This window comes from Mustela erminea, chromosome 3 (assembly GCF_009829155.1).
Source record: "Mustela erminea isolate mMusErm1 chromosome 3, mMusErm1.Pri, whole genome shotgun sequence".
Taxonomy (NCBI): domain Eukaryota; kingdom Metazoa; phylum Chordata; class Mammalia; order Carnivora; family Mustelidae; genus Mustela; species Mustela erminea.
In genome coordinates this window covers 32,827,409-32,849,745 of record NC_045616.1, presented here as the reverse complement: position 1 = coordinate 32,849,745, position 22,337 = coordinate 32,827,409, and the positions used below count along the sequence as shown (strand labels likewise).

Here is a 22,337-nt window from a genome sequence, read left to right as displayed (position 1 = left end):
TGCATATATATATGTGTGTGTGCGTGCACACACGCGCGCACACACACACACACACACACACACACACACACACACTGGAATGGAATACTATGCAGCCATCAAAAATTGAAATCTTGCCATTTGCAATGACGTGGATGGAACTAGAGGGTATTATGTTAAGTGAAAGAAGTCAATCAGAGAAAGACAATTATCATATGATCTCTCCAATATGAGGAATTTGAGAGGCAGTGCAGGGGGGTGTGGGGGGCATGGGAGGTGGATAGGGTAAAAAATGAAACAAGATGGGATCGGGGGGAGACAAACCATAAGAGATTCTTCATGTCATGAAACAAACAGAGGGTTGCTAGGGGGTTGGGGGGTCAGGATAGGGTGGATGGGTTATGGACATTGGGGAGGGTATGTGCTATGGTGTGTTGCTATGAAATGTGTAAGCCTGATGATTCACAGACATTTACTCTGGGGCAAATAATACATTATATGTTAACAAATAAAAAATTAAAATACAATCTATCCTTTATATGATCTTAAAAATAAAAAAGACGTAAGGTCCACACATGATACACAGTCTATGAAAATGCTTTTACAAAGGGTGCCATAGGATAACAACTGTCAGAATTTCTCAAAGTCATCTTTTTCACATTCTTCAAAATGCAAATATATAATTTTTAAAAATTTTTCATTGTAGGGCAATTAACTTAGTTCAGTAGAGTGGGGTAGTTAGTATGGACTGTGAAGCCAGTCTACCTAGGTTAGGACTCACATGTACTGCTACTAACTATATTTCCCTGGACAAATAAACTCTAAGTGCATCAGTTTTCTTGTCTATAAAATGAGGACAATATGAATATCTAGGTATAGTGTTGTAATGATTGATTAATTAGCCTAGACTTGTGCCTGATATTTAGTAAGAACTCAATAAATGTTAATTATTGTCCTCTTTTATGATCCAGCAAGGCAAAATACTTCTTGAAATTGGAATTCAACAAGGATCAAGCAAAAATTCTGTACATTTAAATAAATTAATTTTTATCATCTTCCCTGTTTTTCCAGATCAAAATTTTCTCATCTAGAAACTATTCTGTCACTATGTCATACACCTAAAACTAATATAACACTATGTTAATTGGAATTAAAACTTATAAATAAGTAGATAAGTAAAGAAATAAATGAAAACAAATTTAAAAAATAGAGACAATGCTGTAAAAATTTGTCTTTCAAATAAGGATTCATTTGGGCATTTGAGCATATTCAGACCTGCCTATATCACAACACCCCTGGGGATGTATATTGGTTTTCTTGGGCTGCTATTACATAATACCATAGAGTTAGAGTCTTAAACATAAGAAATCAATTTATTTTCTCATAGTTCTGGGGGCTAGGATTTCCAAGATCAAGGTGCCATCTGATTCTGTTTATGGTAAGTACTCTTTTCTTAGCTTTTAGATGGAAGCTTTCTCACTATGTCTTCACATAGAGGTGAAAACAAGCTCTCTGTTGTCTTTCCTTATAAGGACACTAGTTCAAACATATCATAGCCTACCATCATTACATCATCTCCACATTGCAGGTTATAGTTTTAACAAATGAATTTTGGGGGACACAATTAAGTCCATAGTACAAATGTTAAGTGTATAATTGGTATTTATAAGCATATATAGAAATTTCTATTCAATCAAAAACACTAAAAGGCAGCACTTCAGTCACTGGCAAAAGATCTCACACTAGAATTAATAAAAATCTGATTGACTCTATGAAAAGCTTGTTTGACACAAAACCTCAAGAATAAAAACAGAACATGCAAAGTAATCATCCATTTTTCGAGATTCTTTAAGTTCTACTCTCATATCAGATCAGATCACTAGGAAATTGTCTTCATGGAAATTATTACTTTAGTTTTCTATAACATTGCCTTCAAAAAACTATGATTTGAAGTGTTTTATTTTTCATTTTAAAGCCTTTATATAAAAATGGTCCATAAGAACATTATTTGATGCATTCATAAGAGGCTATTTATATATTATATATACCACTTAAAATATTTTTCACTGTCACTTAAATCTTTATATATAAATAAAAGAGGATCTTAAGGATATAAAGTGTACAGAGAATAAGTGTTAGGGAAAAAATCCTTCCTCAAAGATGTTTTCTCATTATAACAATATTAATAACCACATTAACAACCATAACATTTATTAACATTTATTGGACCCTTACTATGCACAAGGTACCAAACCAAGTGTTTATATGTTTCCATAGTTTTTTCTCATGAAAAGCCCTATAATATGGATAGCAGTCTTATCATAATTATCAGGTTAAAAAATTAGTCAGCAGAATTAAATAATTTGACCTAAGATTCCAAGTTATGAGTTTCAGAATTAAAATACAAATCTGTGTGACTTCAGACTGGTTGTCTCATTCTAAAAATTTACCCGCTTAAAGAATAAAATCAGGAGAAAATTTCATTTTCAATTAAATATAGCTGCAGCTCCAGGTTCTTTAAGTCACTTTCCAAAAAGACAAACTTATCTTCCCCAGTAATCATGTTAACAACACCTACACAGATGATTCTACTTTTGGAGCTGTTCCCTGTGGTCTTGTAAAACTGGTGATCATTATCAATGATCATGCACACAGGGTAACCCAGACAAAATCATCTTCCCCATGTGGAAAAAAAAACCAGTCAGTGATGCTACAGAAATCAAGGTTTAATGAATCACATCAACACAGTTTTCTTAAAACCTATAATTTGACAGTTAAAATATTCAACTAGGCATTTGTACAGTTGTGTGAAATAATGGCTTTCCATGGTAATGACTGATATGGGAAAGCCAAATATCCAGTATGAAATGTGAGGAGGAGACTAAAAGTTTATGTTCAGAGGTTGTACATTCTCTGGTCCCAACAAAGATGAAGACCATTTCCCCATATTCTTGACATGTCTTTAACAAAACAGTCCTCAGATAATCAACTTAGTTCAAACATTTCCCATAAGAAACAGCAAAGATGCTGTAAGTATTGAGGGCTTCAAACCATTCAGAATCTTTAATGAGACAAATCTCACTAGTATTATTTACGGCTTGTACCAGAAGTTTGATATCATAGAAATCAGACTGACTCTTCACTGTAGAGACAATTTTTATATGTGTATCCTCTTTATTGCAGATCAAATCTTTAAATATGTTGCACAACCAGAAACCTCTATTTGTCCACTTGGGTTGAGAAAACACTGGCAAAATACTGCTTAATTATTTCATTTCTGACCCTAAGTATTAGCATAAGAAGGACATCAATAAAAGCAAAAGAACCATCCATTGCCTCAGCACCATCTGTGAATATATAAAGGTCAACCCTATCCAGAACTCACTTTGTTAGGGATTATCTTTTACCTCTCTACTGTAATAACAGTTGAAGAATAAAACAGTTTATTTTATTTTTATTTTTTATATTTTATTTTATTTTATATATTTTATATAATGTTTATATATAATTTATATTATATGATTTATATATTATATTTATATATTTGTTATATATTTTTAAATATTCATATTTATTTTATTTTATTGATCCATAAACTATATGTCGGTTGGTACAATGAGATTCAGAAACTCCTATAAGATTTACTCAATGTCAAGAAATTAAACAAAAGTATCGATCTCAATGAAAGCATCACTAATGGATCCAGATGGCTATCTCACCTATGGTCATATATGAAAATATTCAGAATTTGCGCTTTCTTAGATGTCATACTTTTCCCTTGGTAGTGAATTCATATAAAGCAGAAACAAGTGTGCTCATTCAGATTTATAAAGATGAGAAGACAATGACCAAGGATGACTATATGTTTGGTAAGTTCAAGTCCACAAATAGCTTTCTATAATATGTGCATTGCTCAGAAGGAAGAAAGGTCACATAAATTCTCAATAGGTTTGCTGTTGACAGAGAAACAATTACAGGGAAAGAGAATAACATTTGACCTAGGACAATTTGGGGGGTGTTGTCCAGGAAGCTGAGCAATATAAACCTGTAGATCATAAGCAGAAAGACAAAAATCTCTTCCAAGAACTCACCCAAATACTGTTCCTGTACCCTCAAAATAAGTTATTCAGGAGAAGATAAGAAATTGCAAAGAAAATCAGCAATGAGCAAGTGAATGCAATGAAATCATCAACTGGCTGGGGAAAAGAAATCATACTGCTGAGAAGGAAAAAGTTTTGAGTATCTGCAGAAAGATGCAACCCTGTCATCATGAGGTTATGACAGCACTCAGGGGTTATGGCCAGCAGGAGGCCAAGAGGCTTATGGAATAAAGATCCTCCCCATGGAGAAATGTCTATTGGACCCATCACTGAAGAGAATCATTAAAGAACAGCTAGACAAAAACCTGAAAACTTAAGATTTGTAGACAAATCTGGTTAGTGGCAAATTAAAATCATATATTGAGCTGCTGTATAGGAAGATTTCTGATCATTTGAAATACTTAAGAATGTGCATACGTCTTCACTTAATCAATATTATAAAAATGGGAGAACTATTTATGCTAATTTATATACTAAAAATTAGGAATCTGTGCAAAATTGACACTACTAAAAAATAAATGTAATTGTTCTATGAACTGGAAAAGGACAAGCAAGTTGCACTCAAATGATAGGTTCTAACTTATTGTTTAAACCAAAAGTGTACTGAAAATAATTTTAAAATATCAAGCGAGTTTTTAAAAATGAAATTAATATCTCCTATGAAGTTCTTTCTATTTAAAATTATATTCAAGCATAATTTATGCCAACTCAGTGAATTATGGTTCTGAAGAAAGACAATACTCTTCCTCCTTCTGTACTTTTAAAATCTTACAATTATATTTAAAATTCAGTGATTTAATTACATAATAAATCCACTATTATTAACCACCCAACTACTATGTTTTAGATGTTATATTACACAAATATAATTTGGACATGATTCATCTCAGTTATCTCAGAACTTAATGGAAGTGAGAATCATCTACATAATATATTATAATAATATATAGATTACAATGATATTCATAAAGAAAAGGTCTAGTTATCTTGAAAGGAAACTCTTGAATTAATATTATCCCTGTAGTACTCTTTTAAAAATAAAAGTATTTTATTCTAATAGTCCCCATAAACAATGATATCAAAATGACCTTTAGTTTTGAGAGGTAAAATGGTGTACTTTGATGGAGTATAAAATGTCAGATGTACTACTGATGTACTACAATGTACTACAATATTTGAGTAATTGGAGAGAAATCCCCTGAATGCAGGGGAACAAGAGAAACAGTGGATACCTAGAGAAAATGGAGAAGATAGATGGAGAAGTCCTATGTGGAAAGGAATAAAAGAAACTTTATATATATTTCCTAAATTTTCCTATCTTTGTTTTCCAGGAATATAATGTGAATAATAAATCAACTGATCCTAGTTTATATTTAAGTTGTTTTAAAATTGTTAATTAAAAATTTCTATGTTATAAAATATTCTTCCCAAATTTGTAAAAAGTCCTACTAAATTTAAAATAGCTTCCCACTTCATAATGTTAATTTTCTGTAAAAGGTTTACTCCTATAACATAATAAAAGCCATATATGAAAAACCCAAGTTAATATAATACTTAGTGGGGAAAAACTGAGAGCTTTCCCCCTAAGGTCAGAAACAAGATAAGGATGTCCACTCTCACCACTTATTCAGCATAGTATTAGAAATTCTAGTATGGTGAGTGCTATGAAGTGTGTAAACCTGGCGATTCACAGACCTGTACCCCTGGGGATAAAAATATATGTTTATAAAAAATTTTAAAAAAAAGAAATTCTAGTGACATCAGTTAGACAACAAAAAGAAATAAAAGACACCCCAATTGGTAAGGAAGAAGTAAAACTTTCCCTATTTGCAGGTGAAATAATACTGTATATTGACAACTCTAAAGACACCACCAAAAACTACTAGAACTGGTAAATGAATTCAGTAAAGTCATAAGATTCAAAATCAATGTGAGGAAATCTATTGCATCTCAATACACTAATAATGAAGAAGTAGAAAGAGAAATTCAGAAAACAATTCCATTTTTAATTGAAGCAAAAAAATAAAATATCTAGGAACAAATCTAAGCAATGAGGTGAAAGACCTGTACTCTGAAAACTATAAAAGAGTGATGAAAGGAACTGAAGATGATACAAAGAAATGGAAAGGGATTCCATGCTCATAGACTGGAAGAAAAAATATCGTTAAAATGTCTATACTACTGGGCGCCTGGGTGGCTCAGTTGGTTGGGCGAATGCCTTTAGCTCAGGTCATGATCCTGGAGTCCCGGGATTGAGTCCCACATTGGGCTCCCAGCTCCACAGGGAGTCTGCTTCTCCCTCTGACCTTCTCCTCATTCATACTCTCTCTCACCGTCTCTCTCTCTAATTAAAAAAAAAAAAGTCTATACTACAACAAAGCAATCTACATTTAATGAAATCCCTATTAAAATACAAGTTTTCACAGGGCTAGAAAAAATAATTCTAAAATTTATATGGAACCACAAAAGACCCCAAATAGTCAAAGCAATCTTGAAAAAGAAAAGCAAAACTGGAAGCATTGCAATTCCAGACTTCAAGTTGTTTTTCACAGCTACAGAAATCAAAACACTATGGTACTGGCACAAAATAAGACACACATATCAAGATAAAAGATTAGAAAACCCAGAAATAAACCCACAATTATATGGTCAATTAATCTTCAACAAAGCAGGAAAGACTATGCAATGGGAAAAAGTCCCTTCAATAAATGGTATTGGGAAAACTGGACACCTACATGCAAAAGAATGAACTGGACCATTTTCTTATACCACACAGAAAAATAAATTCAAAATGGATAAAAGACCTAAATTTGAGCCCTGAATCCATAAAAATCCTAGAAGAGAACACAGGCAGTAATATCTCTGACATCAGCCATAGCAACATAGCCTCCCTCCTGAGGCATGGGAAATAAAAGCAAAAGTAAACTACTAGGACTATATCAAAATAAAAAGCTTTTGTACAGCAAAGAAAAAAACCAACGCAACTAAAAGGCCACCTTACAGAATGGGAGAAGATATCTGTAAATGACATATCTGACAAAGAGCTAGTATCCAAAACAGAGATAAGTTATACAATTCAACACCCCAAAAAACAAATAACGCAATGAAAAAATGGGAAGAAGACATGAATAGATATTCCTCCAAAGACGACATCCAGATGGCCAACAGACATATGAAAAGATGCTCACCATTAGTCATCATCAGGAAAATGCAAATCAAAACTACGATGAGATATCACCCCACACTTGTCAGAATAGCTAAAATAAAAAACACAAGAAACAACAAGTTTTGGTGAGAAAAAGGAACCTTCGTACACCATTGGTGGAAATGCAAACTGGTGCAGCCACTGTGGAAAACAGTATGAAGAGTCCTCTAAAAGTTAAAAATAGAGCTACCCTACAATCCAGCAATCACACTGCTGTGTATTTACCCAAAGAATACAAAAGCACTAATTCAAATGGATACATGCACCCCTATGTTTATAGCAGCATTATTTACAACAGTGAAATTATGGAGGCAGCCCAAGTGTCCATCAATAGATGAATGGATAAAGATGTAGTATATACACACAATGAAATATTGTTCAGCCATAAAAAAGAATTGATTCTTGCCACTTGCAACGACTTGGATGGAGCTAGAGAGTATAATACTAAGAGAAATAATTCTAAGAAAGACAAATACCATATGATTTCACTCATATGTGGAATTTAAGAAACAAACAAAAAAATATGCAAAGGGGGAAAAATAAAGAGAAAGAGAGAAACCACAAAACAGACTCAGCTAAAGTGAACAAACTGACAGATACCACAGGGAAGATGGCTGGAGGGATGGGTGAGATAGGTGATGGGGATTAAGGAGGGCACTTGTCAGCACTGCATGATATATGGCATTGTTGAGTCACTGTATTAGCCATCTGAAACTAATAAAACACTGTAGGTTAAAAGAATAAATAAAAGTAAATAAAAATAAAATAAAATAAAATAAAAGGTTTGTTGCTATATGTAGACAGGGACATTTAAGAAATATTTCTCAACAAGTTGAGAAATAATTTACTTACAATTATCCGATATTTTTGAAGAGAAATATTCCAAAAGACCTAAAATACTTGCTTCCTTCAATTCTGGTGGTTCTTCTGATTTACTCATGAGTAAAATATCTTTCTGTGAACATTTACAGACACAGAAACCAATAAAAGCAGTTTTTCGCAAATTAGAAGTGGTTGCATACAAGCAGATTTCTGCAAGAATTGTTATATACATGTAGACTACATTCCAGGCCCAGGAAATGTCTTCTACTTTGCAGCCTTCTTCCTAAAATGAGAAAATAGTTATTAGATAATCGAGGGACATTGTCATAATTAAAACTATATACTATACTTACAATAAGAAATATCTTCAAATTTTATAGAGTTGTTAAAGAACCATAATCAACTAATTGTTCTAAAATGTACTTATTTTATTTTTTAATTAATTTTTTATTTTTTATAAACATATATTTTTATCCCCAGGGGTACAGGTCTGTGAATCACCAGGTTTACACACTTCACAGCACTCACCAAAGCACATACCCTCCCCAATGTCCATAATCCCACCCCCTTCTCCCAAACCCCCTCCCCCCAGCAACCCTCAGTTTGTTTTGTGAGATGAAGAGTCACTTATGGTTTGTCTCCCTATATATACACAATGGAATACTATGCAGCCATCAAAAGAAATGAAATCTTGCCATTTGCGACAACATGGATGGAACTAGAGCGTATCATGCTTAGCGAAATAAGTCAAGCATAGAAAGACAACTAAAATGTACTTATTAAAAAACGGATTTTCCATGGGTAGATTGCATAAAATCTAGCTCAAAGAATAAAAAATACAAAGAGCTAAAAAGTATATAAAGAACAATTTTTCAATTTCCTTAGTAATCAATAGAATATAAATCAATCCAATGAAATATCACCTCCCCATATTACATTTTAAAGAATCTTTTTTTATATAAAGCTCAGTCATTGTGTGCGGCACTTAATACATTTTTCATCGGAAAGCAAGGCAATTATATATTCTGGAGAGGAATTTGGAGATCCATTCTACAAATATTAAAAAAAGTTTATAGTCTATCATTTAGTAATTTAATTTTATGAATCTATTCTAAAGTAATAGTCATAAACACAGATAGAGATTTTATGTACAAAAATACCAGCTCAACATTATTTGCAATTAACTGTGAATAATTAGAAACAGACTCAATATTCAACAATGAAGTAATAGTTAAATTCTCTCATGCAGACCAAAATATAAATTTTAATAATATGTCATTATAATGAAAAATGCTTTCATAATATATTTTAAATTTTGGAAACTAAACCATATATGACTATATGATCTCAAGTTTGTTAATAAAATTTAAAGTCCTTCTGATGTGTGTGTGTGTGTGTATAATCTATTTCCCTATCTTTACATCTCTATCTATATCAATCTATCTGTAGTGTGATATATGATAAATGTGCTTTTACTTTCACATTTAATTAAAATTTTTATCACAAGGCTATGCTCATTATAAGCCCTAATATGACATACAATTTAAGTAGTGGCAAATATAAAAAATCGTTTCTCTTCAGGTCTTTTAAAACACCTAAATTAACAATATACCGTTACCTGGTTTTGAACAGACATAATGCTTGAAAGGAAATCTTTCATTAGTTCCATTAAAGCTTTTAAGCAGGCCATGTTTAGTTTGGCAGCCTCCCCAAGGACCAACAAAGCCAGTATTGAATCCAACCTAGGAATTTTGTGAGCAAAACAACAGACCTTAATTAAAATAACAATAAACAATTTTTAATGAAAAAATTGGCCAGAGTTAATGAGTATCCCAGATTACCAAATACATTTACTTTTAATAAAGATAGGTATTGGTTGACACTGTTTCTGTTTAAAGTCTTCAAGAAAGAACTACATTTTGGCAAGATATTTGAATTCAGAATAGAGTTCTATCAAAACTCTGAGAGTAATAAATACTATAAAAGATCATATTTCTTCACAGATCCTGTATAATAAGCAATCAAGGGCTCTGGTTCTAGAGTGTCTCCAATATCTCACAATAGTTTTTGATTTTTAACTTTCTACAACTAAGAAATGAATTGCAAAAATGTTTTCCTGTAAAAAAAAAAAACAAATTTAAAAATGACCTTCCCCAAAGTCCAAAAGTTCAAAGTACTTGATTTTACAAAAAGTATAATTTCTCAAAATCTATATTTCTGTTTGATTAGAAGACTGTCAAGATTTATCATTCAAAGTAGTATATGGTAACTGGAAAATCACAAAAGAATTTATTAGTCATAAATGAACATATATTTGATAGTTTCAGGAAATTATACATTAAATGATATTTTCACCCTACTGAAAGAGATACAGTTTGAAGGAGAACTATAAGAATGCAAATGTATATTCCTCTACCTAGACCTGCATATTGCCTTGATTTATAAGCCATTGATAAAGAGTTGGCGTATTTTACAATTTGTATTTCACAACTGTGATATTTCAGGTCAGTAAGCCAAGTTCATTATCATTTTCAAAAGGAAATACCTCTAATCATGAGGAAAAAAGACAATTCTTTATATTTGAATAGAGCTTTACAGATCTCAGTGTGCTTTCACATAAATTATCTCACTTACTGAACCACAATTTTTTGACACATTCAAGACCCCTCTGATATCTTTTTTTTTTTAATATTAGAAAATTGAGACATAAACAGATCTGGACATTTACCCAGGTTCCCATTTTAAGCTGGGTTAATGACAGCTAAATTCTTCTCTCACCTAAGGACATTTCCAGTATTGCTTTTCCAAACCATTATTTAAGTACATAGAAAATAGACTTATTGTGGTGATCATTTCACAATATATACAAACATCAAATCATTATGTCATACACCTAAAACTAATACAGTGTTATATGCTAATTAGCCTCAATAAAAAAATTTAACCTTAATGTGACAACGCTGCCTATTGCCTACCTCATATTGTCTGCTCCTTCCTTTCAGAAATAAACCTCAGTTTGTTCAAGATGGCAAAATGCTCAGTAAACATTGCTCCTCAAAATGGAAATGCTCTATAACTTGTGTGGTGAATCTGATAACCACTACACTATGGAAACCAGCCGTGTTCTATATCTCGTGATTACACAGATGTATGCAATTTGTCAAAGGTCATAGATCTGTGAACATTAAATGTCTGAATTTCATTGTATGTTAATTATAACTTAATATATTTGACTTAAAATATGAATCCCCTGGGGAGCATGGGTGGCTCAGTGGGTTAAAGCTTCAGCCTTCGGCTCAGGTCATGATCCCAGGGTGCTGGGATCAAGCCCCACATCAGGCTCTCTGCTCAGCAGGGAGTCTGCTTCCTCCTCTCTCTCTCTGTGTGCCTCTCTGCCTACTTGTGATCCCTGCCTATCGAATAAAAAATAAATAAAATCTTTTTTAAAAAATATGAATCCCCATACACCCTTGAAGTTTGGAATAGCCATAAATGTAGATTTAGTCAATAATAAAAATAATACAAGTAGTACAAATAATACAAATGGAAATGTATTATGAAAGGTTTTTTTTTCTAATAATTCTATTATTTTTCTAATTAAGAAAGAAATGAAATTTAAATAACAGGTAATTTTTTTTCATCTTTTCCCTCCCACTTGGAAAACATACATGATGCTAGAGGGTAGAGCAGCAATCTTGCAACAAGATGATGGAAGTCCAATACCATCAATGGAAGAAAAGGAAGCTAGAAGGAGCTTTGGTCTTGATTTTCTTAAGAATCTGTGTATCAGTTGTGTACAGCTTGTTATGTGCAATAATTAGTACCCTATTTGGTAATGCAACTGTAGTTAGGTTACTGTTACAGGCAGAAGAATTGAATCCTGATAGACTCAACATGACGTTTACAAGCATGAACATAAAAGTCAGAAAAATTAATTTATGTTTATAAAAAATAAAAAAATTTTTAAAAAGTCAGAAAAATTAGAGATGGAATCTTAGCTCTGCCACTAATTAGGTATATGACTTAGGGCAATTTGCATAGTCTACCTCAGTTTGAATCTATTCATCTTTAAGTAAATATAGCAAAACCTATATTTCAGAGACTATCACAAGATTTAAGTAAAATGCTCTATGTGAAATGGCTAGGTTCAAAATGCTGACCTGAATCGAATTACAAAAAGACTATTTCTTCAAAGTCAAAGGATATGAATTTGATAACTTCTCTCTATGAAGTCCTAGAGTGACTGAGGTCCAGATGCCCTCAGAGGTGAATGACTAGTGAGTCATTCTCAGAGTACCTCTCACCCCACTTCACAATAAGGTCAAGTAAAGGAGAGTATAGGAGTATAGTCTCAGAGTTTACAGAACTTCCTTGCCCCTGAATATACCTATTGATTTTGGTTTTTCTGTTCTCTTTTTAGTCTGGAAAATTTTAACTAACACAGGGCACTCTCACTAGAATATGGATGAAAAAAGATTCATTTGTGTCGACCTCCTGTGGTAGAAAAATGCTTCAACATAAACACACTATTTTCAATCACTTCCTACTGATCATAAAATTTTCTGAAGTGAAAGTACCTTTGCTAAAAATAAAATAGAAACACCAATACTTAGATATTAAAGTTTGTTAAAATTCAAAACTGAAAACCAATACACACAGAAAGATAAGAAGTTAATTAGGTTAGAAATTTTGCACTAGCTTCTTTGTCAACTCACTACAGTACAAATCTCAATTATTAGTAGACTGACTTGGTTTTACAGTGCCATGAAATTAAACATGTATAAAGTAATTTGTAAATATTATAAAACTTCCCTTAATTTTATAAATAAAGAAACCAGAGCAGAGGTTTACTGGCTTGTCCAAAGTGTCACAGTTACTTGATTCATTTTACTTTAAGAAAAATTTTTTTCACTTTTAAAATTAATGTGAACCACTTCACACAGGTAAATGGTACCAGATCCTGGGCTGGACCTCAGCAAGCCTTCCTCTGGCCCACTGTCCTTTCTATACTAATATAAATCAGCTAAAATATGGAAAATAAATAAATATATAGATGATAGACCAACTAAAATATAATAAGAGCTTCATAAAAAACTACTGACATATCTGACTATCTACACAGCCTTATAAAAAGGTTAGGAACATCAGCAATCAAGACAGTTTTCCTAGGTTCTCCCTACTCCTCCACAATGATTTCTTCAAAGACCAAATTGCAATTTTAGAAGACAGAATTAAGATGTCTCCAGGTCATAACGCTTACACAGCATTATTTCAGTCTTTCAACAGACACCTCAGAAAACACTAACAATGTCAAAATCCACACAACCCTAAAAATGAAAGACCGAGAATGAAAGAGAAGTCACTAAGAGCAGCAAATGATAGGGAATTTCCACAAACCATAAAGTTGGTGGAGCTGGGCTGAATGGCAGCAAGGAGTACCCACATTCCATTTCATGAAATACAGCAGCTTCGTGTCTCCAACAAAAGTTAAAAGGGAAAAAAAAAAAAATGATCTCGACTATCTAGGGTGTTTTTCAGAGCTTTAGAAAAAAGTAAAGCCAGTCCCTTACTTTGGAGGACTGACTTTGTAAGGAGCCAGGGTATTATTTCTGTGCTCCTTCTTCATCTCTCTCATCTGGCAACTTCCACATGACACAAAGGGTAGAAAACCATGCTGTGGCAATTGGTGTGTAGGAGGTAGGGAGGAGGAGGCGTCCTATAATGGGAACACTGGGGGGCATTTTCTCCTCAAAAGTAAAATATCAAAGAGTAGGAAGAATACAGGAAGGTCGCTGATGATAGTGCATGTTGAGCGTCACAGCATTTAATAACGCTGTTATGAATGCTGTGAATACAAACCTCTTGCTTTAAAATACCGAGTTTTTAAAGATTTCTCCTAGGTCATGAGGTAAGTAAAATAGAAAATGGAGACTGTGAAAGCAAGGACTGAAGAGAATACCAATCTGAATATTTGGAGAGGATCATAGCTCCGAAAATTATTTCTTATAGGGACCAAAAGATATTTTTAGAGACTCTTAAGTGCCTTGAATAAAGCTGAATGAGAGAAAAAGACAATGAAAAGCGTCGATACTGAGATGAAAGGTAGTATGGTAAAGAAACGAGAGACTGAAAAGAGATTAAAATACAAAAATATAATTCAAATCCTTGATGAGGAAGTTAACTGCAAAAGTTGCTCGGAAGGAAGAAAACTGGCAAACTGAGACCCAGTACTAATTCCCACCGAGACAACCAGGTATGCTTGGGTGGTTCAGTGGGTTAACATCTGACTCTGGATTTCAGCTCAGGTCATGGTCTCAGGGTCAAGGGATCAAGCCCTGCCTGGGCTTCTGTCATCAGGGAGTCTGTTTGAGACTCTCTCTGTCTCCCTCTGTCCCTTCCCCCAACTCAAGCGCTAAATAGATTAATAAATAAAATCTTTTTTTTTTTTTTTAAAGAAAGAAACAAACAACCAGAGAAACAGAATCGAGGGCGGAAACCTGTAGTACTACAAAAAAGAAAAAAGAAAGAAAAAAAAAGAGGAATTTTAAAGGTTTTAAAGTTACAAAGAAAATGGAATTTAAATGAAGGAAAACCTTCCCAATGACAAGAAGCCAAAAATTAAAATTTAGTGCAGGCATATATGGGTTTTCCACTTTAATGTGATGTATAATCCAAGCAAGAGAGGCAGGAGCTGTGCACTGAGCATGTGAACGATGAATAATCAATGGAAGGCCTTCAGGAAACGCAGAGCCATCACCACCTCATTTGTGCACAGTTGCACATAGCAGGGCTTTTCTCAGGGTAAAGTGGAGGATTTGCCTCAACAGCTTCGTAAGCTGGCCCATGAGACAAGAGAGGATGCCTTTTATATCCTGGCTGCCAAATCACAAAGAAGTTCCTAAAAAATTCCGGATTGAAGATAAAATAGGAAAAAAGTAGACTGGTTTTGAACATCTAATCATAAGTTAGGAAATAGCATAGCAACATTTAGAGATTTAAAGTGGAATTAGGGGAAAAAAAAAAAACAAAACTGTGAGCCCAGAGGCCTATTTCCAGACAAAATGGACAAAATGTACAGTACACTTTTCAGGGGGAAATAAATAGTGACAAACGTTATTCTCAGCATAGAGTTGTGCATAAGCAAGAAATCACTTAATGAAATAGGGAACCTATGTCCATACTTAGAATTTACTCAAACCAACCAAGAAATGAATAGTATTTCAAGTTTAGGAATGGGAAATCCTAGTGGTAAAAGGCTGACAGTGAGTAGGAAAAATAGAGAAAATTTAATAATTCAAAATAATTTCAGAAATATGACCCTTAAAATATTGATATATATAGATATATTGATAAAATATTGATATATATAGATATATAATTTATCCTTTAAGGAGGGGATAGAACATTTTAAATAGTGATTTAACCTTAATGTTATCAGAAACTCCAGAGTATATTAACATACTAGGAAGTATGTTAAGGGAGGGTTAATTCAAATAAAGTAAGCTCAATCTTCATTGCACATGAGGAGGGCAGGCAGGATTTCATTCTTGATTTTGGCCATTTATGAAAACTACTTTGAAGAATGCATTTCTCTTGCCATTGTCTGATTTTTGATACTCAGAAAAAATGGACTACCTGTGAATCTAGTCTTTAGTGTGTCTGCTAAAAGTCGCTCTGTCTCCTGCTGGCAGAGCTTCATTCTCAGAGCTCCAGGGATAACAGAGGGCAAGAATGAAGGCCTGGCGGGTTGGACAAGCCAGGAACGCAGCTTCACCAGAGAAGGCACCGGTGGATCACGAACTGTCACCTCCATCCATTCCTATCAGGCACTTCATCTGTTTGGTTTATTGGCAGTCATGAGTCCCACCTAGTAGCAGAACCTTTCGGTCTTTGTTTTTGCTCCTTTTGCTCTTTTCTGATCATGGCAAGTTATGAGACCCTGATGTAAGCCGTGTCATGCCAAAATAGTTCTTATTAAATAATTTTAAGCCAGAGAGTGGTATAATCACATTTAGGTTGTAACCCTGGCAGCAGAGTATGACAGACTACGGAAAGGAAAACTTAAGGCAAAGAGACCCGTTAAAAAGCTCCAAGAGTCATGAGACGATAGGGGCCTAAACCAAGGTTGTGACAGAGACGGTAAAGAGCAGGGGAACAGTTCCGAAATGTAGCTGTTAGGGTGTGTAATTTGGTTAACTTGAGGAGATGTGTGCCAGGTATGAAGATCGAAATTCAGTAGGTAGAAGCCTCTCTAGGAAAAAAAACAATTCAGATCTGAACTCGTAGGACAAGAGGTAATAGGGGAGACTCCATGTATAAAAAGTGTTTTTATTACTTATCTCATTTAAATCTTTCAAAAAGCTCTCTGAAGTGGCTAGTGTAATTATTTATCTGCTAACCAGACACTGTTCATGGGGCTAAGCAACTCATTCAAAATTAGACAAGTAGCAAGAGAGAGGACTAAAACTGGGGTCCTCTGACTTGAGGTTGAATGCTTTTTTACTGTACCATAACCTAGCAAGGCATAATTACATATTTACCCTTGCTGGAGACTGAATGGTTACACTTAGCCCAGAGGATCACAGGATACATTTAAAAATCCAGTAAACAAGTCTGAAAAGTAAGGACTTACATGGCCATCTCAGCTCATGAAGGAGGAGGTCTAATGACAAAAAAGGTGTTTGAATGGTTTGGGTTAGACTGTCACTTGAACATTATAATTACTGGGGTTCAGGAGATAAGCAATGTCGGTATCCGTGATCTAGCAGAAAGTAAGGCCTTGCTGCCTATAGAAAGCAGTTAATTCCTTGCCTGATTCATTTCAATGCAAACACAAATACTATACCTCTGGAAACCACTTGCCATGTCCATATAATTTTAAATTGTCAAGCTTTTTTGGAATACATTCATGGAGCACATTAAATCAGCTATTTTGCTTTGGGAGATATAATTTTATATGTTATACTGCTCTACTGAAATGCCATACTGCATTTCTCAGCAGTCTTCATTGGCTAATAATTCAATTATAAACACAATTCATTATTTTCATGTTAGATTAGAAAGCCTTTTGCACTGGCTTGAGCTATCTTCCCAGAGCAAATGGGGCAGTTTATAAAAGGCCAAACCACAGGGTGGAGCATTGAGAGTATGAAGCATCATATAAAATTTAACCATATTAAATGGAAATCCGCCTTACAGCAAGCTGGTTATCAGCAGCTCAGGGCAGCTAAACTTCCCAGATAAAGGCTGGTGCATGACAGCTGGGAGGGGCTCATGTAGTAGTCCCTTTTTCTCTATTTCTTCACCCTGTTTTATAATTTATTGTCTTTAGTGCATTTCCTCTGCAGGGTCCCAGTATAGCATGCTTATTTTAAATAAATTATTTAATAAATTTATTTTTTCCCTGTCCCCTAGTGAGCAGAGGTTGCTCTATCTCTGTGATGCCTTCCCTGAGTCCTTTGTGGATTCTGGGCCGGCTCTTTTCAGGCTCAGCTGAAACCACTTGCTTCTATTTCTTTCTTTTTCTAGGGTATAATTTTTATAAAGGGGGTTATAAGAAGCAAGGCAGAGATTTATGGGATGAATTGCCTACTGATAGATAACATCAGAAATGGGCAGATGAGAACCACTCACTTACATGGGCACAAGCAATTTTTGCCAGTATTAATCAAATGTCTTCTGATCAATCAGTTGGATGGTCTCCTCTCTGCATTTTAAATCTCTGAACATTGATTCATCATTATGGTAACTTTACTGATATGCATGGAAAACAAAATTGTTCAGGTTACTCCTCTTAATAGTCACTTGGCATTGAATTTCAACTACTACACCAAATTTATCTTCTACCAAGAGTCACAGCTCCAAGGCTATCTGGTCCAGCAAATCCTGACAAAGTCTCAATTTACTATCAAGGTCTGATGTCTCAATATTTCTATTTCATTCTAAATACACTGTTCATTTTCTTAATTTTTTACATGTACCCAGTCTTTGGCGTATATAAGACCAACATTCAAGTTTACCCAGAAATGGAAAGCATTTCTGGTTTGATTTTGATAATTCATCACAGTTTGTTTTGTTTTATCTGGAATAGTGACTTCTGGATAGCTATATAGATTATTCCATAAATGACTTAAATACTTTACAAGAAGAAAAATTAATTCTTTAATATTTGGTATAAAATCATCATTACAACAGAAAAATTGACTAGCAGAAATTAGGCAAATTGCGAACTTAAAAATTAACCTTTTAATATCAATGCATTATTTTTGTTTATTAGACTCATCACTTTTTAAAAAAGAAATATTGAAACCTCTTTAAAAAAACAGTAAATATAAGAAACAGACTAAAATTATTTGGCAGGTTTTTTTTTAAGCAATTATCTTTTCCTTTTGATTTTATTTATTTATTTATTCATTAGAGATTTTATTTATTTATTTGACAGACAGAGATCACAAGTAGGCAGAGAGGCAGGCAGGGGTGGGGGGAGAGCAGGCTCCCCGCTGAGCAGAGAGCCCGATGCTGGGCTTGATCCCAGGACCCTGGGATCATGACCTGAGCCGAAGGCAGAGACCTCAACCCACTGAGCTACCCAAGCGCCCTTTCATTTTGATTTTAAATAGTCACTGTTTTTTTAGTTTATTACCCCTCTGTTCATTCAGCATTGTCTAAACACTGTCATCCCCTCCCTCACTTGATTTCCACCACATCTTCCCAGTAAATGAGAAGTCAGTATTTAGTGACAAGATGCCTCAAAACTGTTATCCCCTTATTTATACAGCCAGAATGATAGTGGAATAAGGTACTGAAGCATGCTATACTGGGACCCTAAAAATCTCGCTGCACTCACTAGTAACCTAATAAATGGGGCCTCAGTTTCTTCATTTGCAAAGTCAGAATAGTTTGGTATGATCTCCAATGGCCCCAAATCTGTAAATACTAAGTTTGAAAATAACTACCTTAAAGACTGTTAAATAACAAAAGTCAAGCAAGTAAATTTGACATTCTAATTGGCTTTATTAAATGATTCCTGAATCAGGCGCACCTGGGTAGCTCAGTGGGTTAAAGCCTCTGCCTTGGGTTTAGGCCATGGTCTCAGGGTCCTGGGACTGAGCCCTGCATCGGGCTCTCTGCTCCGCAGGGAGCCTGCTTCCTCCTTTCTCTCTCTGTCTGCCTCTCTGCCAACTTGTGATCTCTGTCAACTAAATAAATAAATAAATATCTTAAAAAAAAAAAAAAAAAAGATTCCTGAATCAGGCAACACCCCATCTATTGAGTAGAGAGTAGTTCCAAGGAGTTGGAAGGTTTTTATAGAGGGAGGGTCACTGGGGCAAGAAAGTTGTTAACAAAAAAAAAGGATTATTCTAGGTGAGGCTGCTTTCTAGGGGGAAAAGCAAGGTGTCATCATGCAGATGATCTCATCTTTTAAGGAGGAAGGAGAGGGTCCAAATGGTAGACTCATTGGTGTAGACTGAAAAATTTCTAGCTGACCTTTTTAAGACAAAATTTCTGGGGGAGGTTGAAACTACAAATAGGTTATGTATATTATACACTAGTTTGGGAACTTGGGGCAAGTGACATTTGGGGCCTGTGGTTGGTTGGTTGGTTGGTTGGTTGAACAAGACAATCCATTAACAAACTAAATCAATGTTGATGCGGTACAGTAAAACTGAAATTTGGTTAAAGAAATAATTCCTTGACTTTCAGAATTAGCTAATCTTAATAAGCCACTTTTACTATCTCCGTATTTCTTTAAACTTGTTTATTTGGTAACTCTTAGAGTACTTTGAAAATAAACTTGACAGTCATGTAATACGTATTTTTATATGTTAAAATGCAATTTCCCTTATTTTTTAAATCAAGGTAGAGTCTTCCAAGAGCTAAATTAGTTCTACACTCTTTTGAAAACTAGATTGTATCTATGAATCCCCTACAACTTATTTTCTATGGAAAGAGTGTCTGAAATCTCCATGGCTTTCAGAATAACCAAATTTGCACCAGTGAGAATCTCTAATTTTTGTCATATTTATCAGCTCTCTATTAATATATGCTTATTAGAATTATATTCTATTTGTATTGTAATTTTCCCATTTAAAGATATTACCCTTAGTTTTAAAACTTAAAAGAATCACAATCTTTGTTAGCTACAATACTGAATAGATTTCTCCCATCACAGGACAAGACAGAATAAGTTCTTGATGAAATGTCTTCTGAACTAGGCTATTTCTAGGAAATTAAGCAACCTCTAAGCCATCCTCCAGAAATCTTTACTTGATCTAGAATCCCAAAAACTTCAAATTAAACTAGGAAAACACCTTTCCTTCATAAGGAATTCTCTAGATTCTTAGAATTTATATATACAAAGGACTTTGGTGTAGTGTGGGCAGCCAGAGGCCTAAAAACAGGAACTAATTTTAAGAAAACTATATGACTATTGAATTTGCAACTTGGCTATGGCATGACAGATTTGTTATTACTATTACTATTATTATTATTACTATCATTAGTATTATTATTACCATTAGCATTGGAAGAGGAATTAAGAATTCTGATTATCCTAAAATACTGAACAGGGTTATCTCCTCTGATTGCTCTCTTCAGAAATATTCCTTTAAAATTCTTCTCCCTTCCATTGAATGTTATTTCCTCATTGGTAGTAATATAAGACTTCTTTTTCCTTCTCAAATTAATATATGTACAGGAGGAAACTAACATTTATCAGTCAAGATTTATTTTTGTTACACTTTACAAGTAAGGCATAAAGAAACAGAATCTCAAGGTATTTCCTCCAAGGACAATAAACTGTACCTCACTGATGTTGTTCAACAACTTTAAAAATAAGGGATGTTTTAAATGGGGGGAGGTACTTCTTATCAATAACAAATTTCATTTGATAAAGATAAATTAAGCAATACATGCATGCAATCTAGCAAAAAAATGAGAGAGAAAGAGAGAGGACCAATTTATTGATGAAATGAACTAATGCAAAATATATAAATTGCCCATGCATTTGGAACTGAGATTATAAATTATTTTCATAGTCAACTAAGGTGTGATTAACATTTTAGAACAAAGGTTATTTAACATTTAAACACAAAGGTTTCTCCATGAATTACTTTGGATTTATAGAATCCCTCTTACCAGCATTTCTTTTGAAGCTGCACTTTATGAGAGATGAGATGTTCAAGCACCTTATTCAGATGAGGACTGTTCTTCTGAACACATGACCAGGCAGCAACACAGTGCCAGAGCAGGTGGTTAACTTCATATCCTCCCTGATTAAGTTGCAAATGTTCCTGGAAATAAAACATAAAAATATATCTGGAAATGAGCTATTTGACTTGAATAAACATGAAAATAAACTTAAAATATTCAAATGAAAATGCATTATTTTCTTAAACTTCATGTTACACCAAACAGAGCAACTTACTTAAGTATATTTTTGTAAATATATATATAGTGTGAGGGAAGAAAAATAATTTTCCATCTACCCTTCCAGGTTCTTGGCTGAGACCTTTGTACCCCCTGTAATAAAAGACAGATTAACAGGAGAAAATCAAACATAAGTTTAATAACATGTATACCTCCTGTACGCATGGGAGACACCCAGGAATACTTTTCAAAATGGCCCAAGACATTATCTTATATAATTTCTCTAGCAAAAGACAAAAGGGGGGATGCACAGTTGTGGATGTTAATAGGAAAAGCTTAGTAAACAAGGGTAAGGTTGTTATGCAGAATTTGTCATTGCCTTCTCCACTGATAAGAGCTTCTAGAGATTTAGAGTCATCCTTCTCTTAGTACAGAGGGAGACACCCAAAGGAATGGACACCTCTCTTAAAATGTAAATATCTCTTACAAAAAGGGTAACTTTTACTCAGTTTTCACAGCTTCTCCTATGTCTGTGATTTCTTAAAAATAATCAGCCCAAAATAATCCTTATGCCAAAGAGTCCTATTTGGGGGCAGCAAATTTTGATTCCCTTTGATTGTTAACCTGAACCTAATGTCTTAATTGCTTTTCACATGAGCCTTGAAGAATGGGATGTATTTTAGCTGTTCAGAGATAGCTTTTTGAGCTTCACCCTTGTTTTCAATCATCTGGGGGATGGTTGACATTATCATAAAAGAACCTCTCAACACAAATGTGCAACTTAGATAATAGGATATGAATCATAGAATAATGCTTCTAATTTTAAAGAACCTGTGTCTCAATCTAACCCAAACTTAGTAACC

General features: G+C 34.0%; 1 protein-coding gene across 2 annotated transcripts in view; it reads right to left on the bottom strand.

Moving 5' to 3' along the window:
- The window catches only part of TMEM232 (transmembrane protein 232), a 284,240-nt gene that overhangs the window by 205,507 nt on the left and 56,396 nt on the right, over positions 1-22,337 (bottom strand). For both annotated transcript variants that reach the window (XM_032335576.1, XM_032335577.1), the window contains exons 11-13: positions 21,244-21,398; positions 9,725-9,848; positions 8,137-8,389 (exon numbers count right to left, since the gene is read on the bottom strand). In XM_032335576.1, coding sequence (XP_032191467.1) covers positions 8,137-8,389; positions 9,725-9,848; positions 21,244-21,398 — 532 coding nt within the window. The remainder of the gene's footprint in view (positions 1-8,136; positions 8,390-9,724; positions 9,849-21,243; positions 21,399-22,337) is intronic.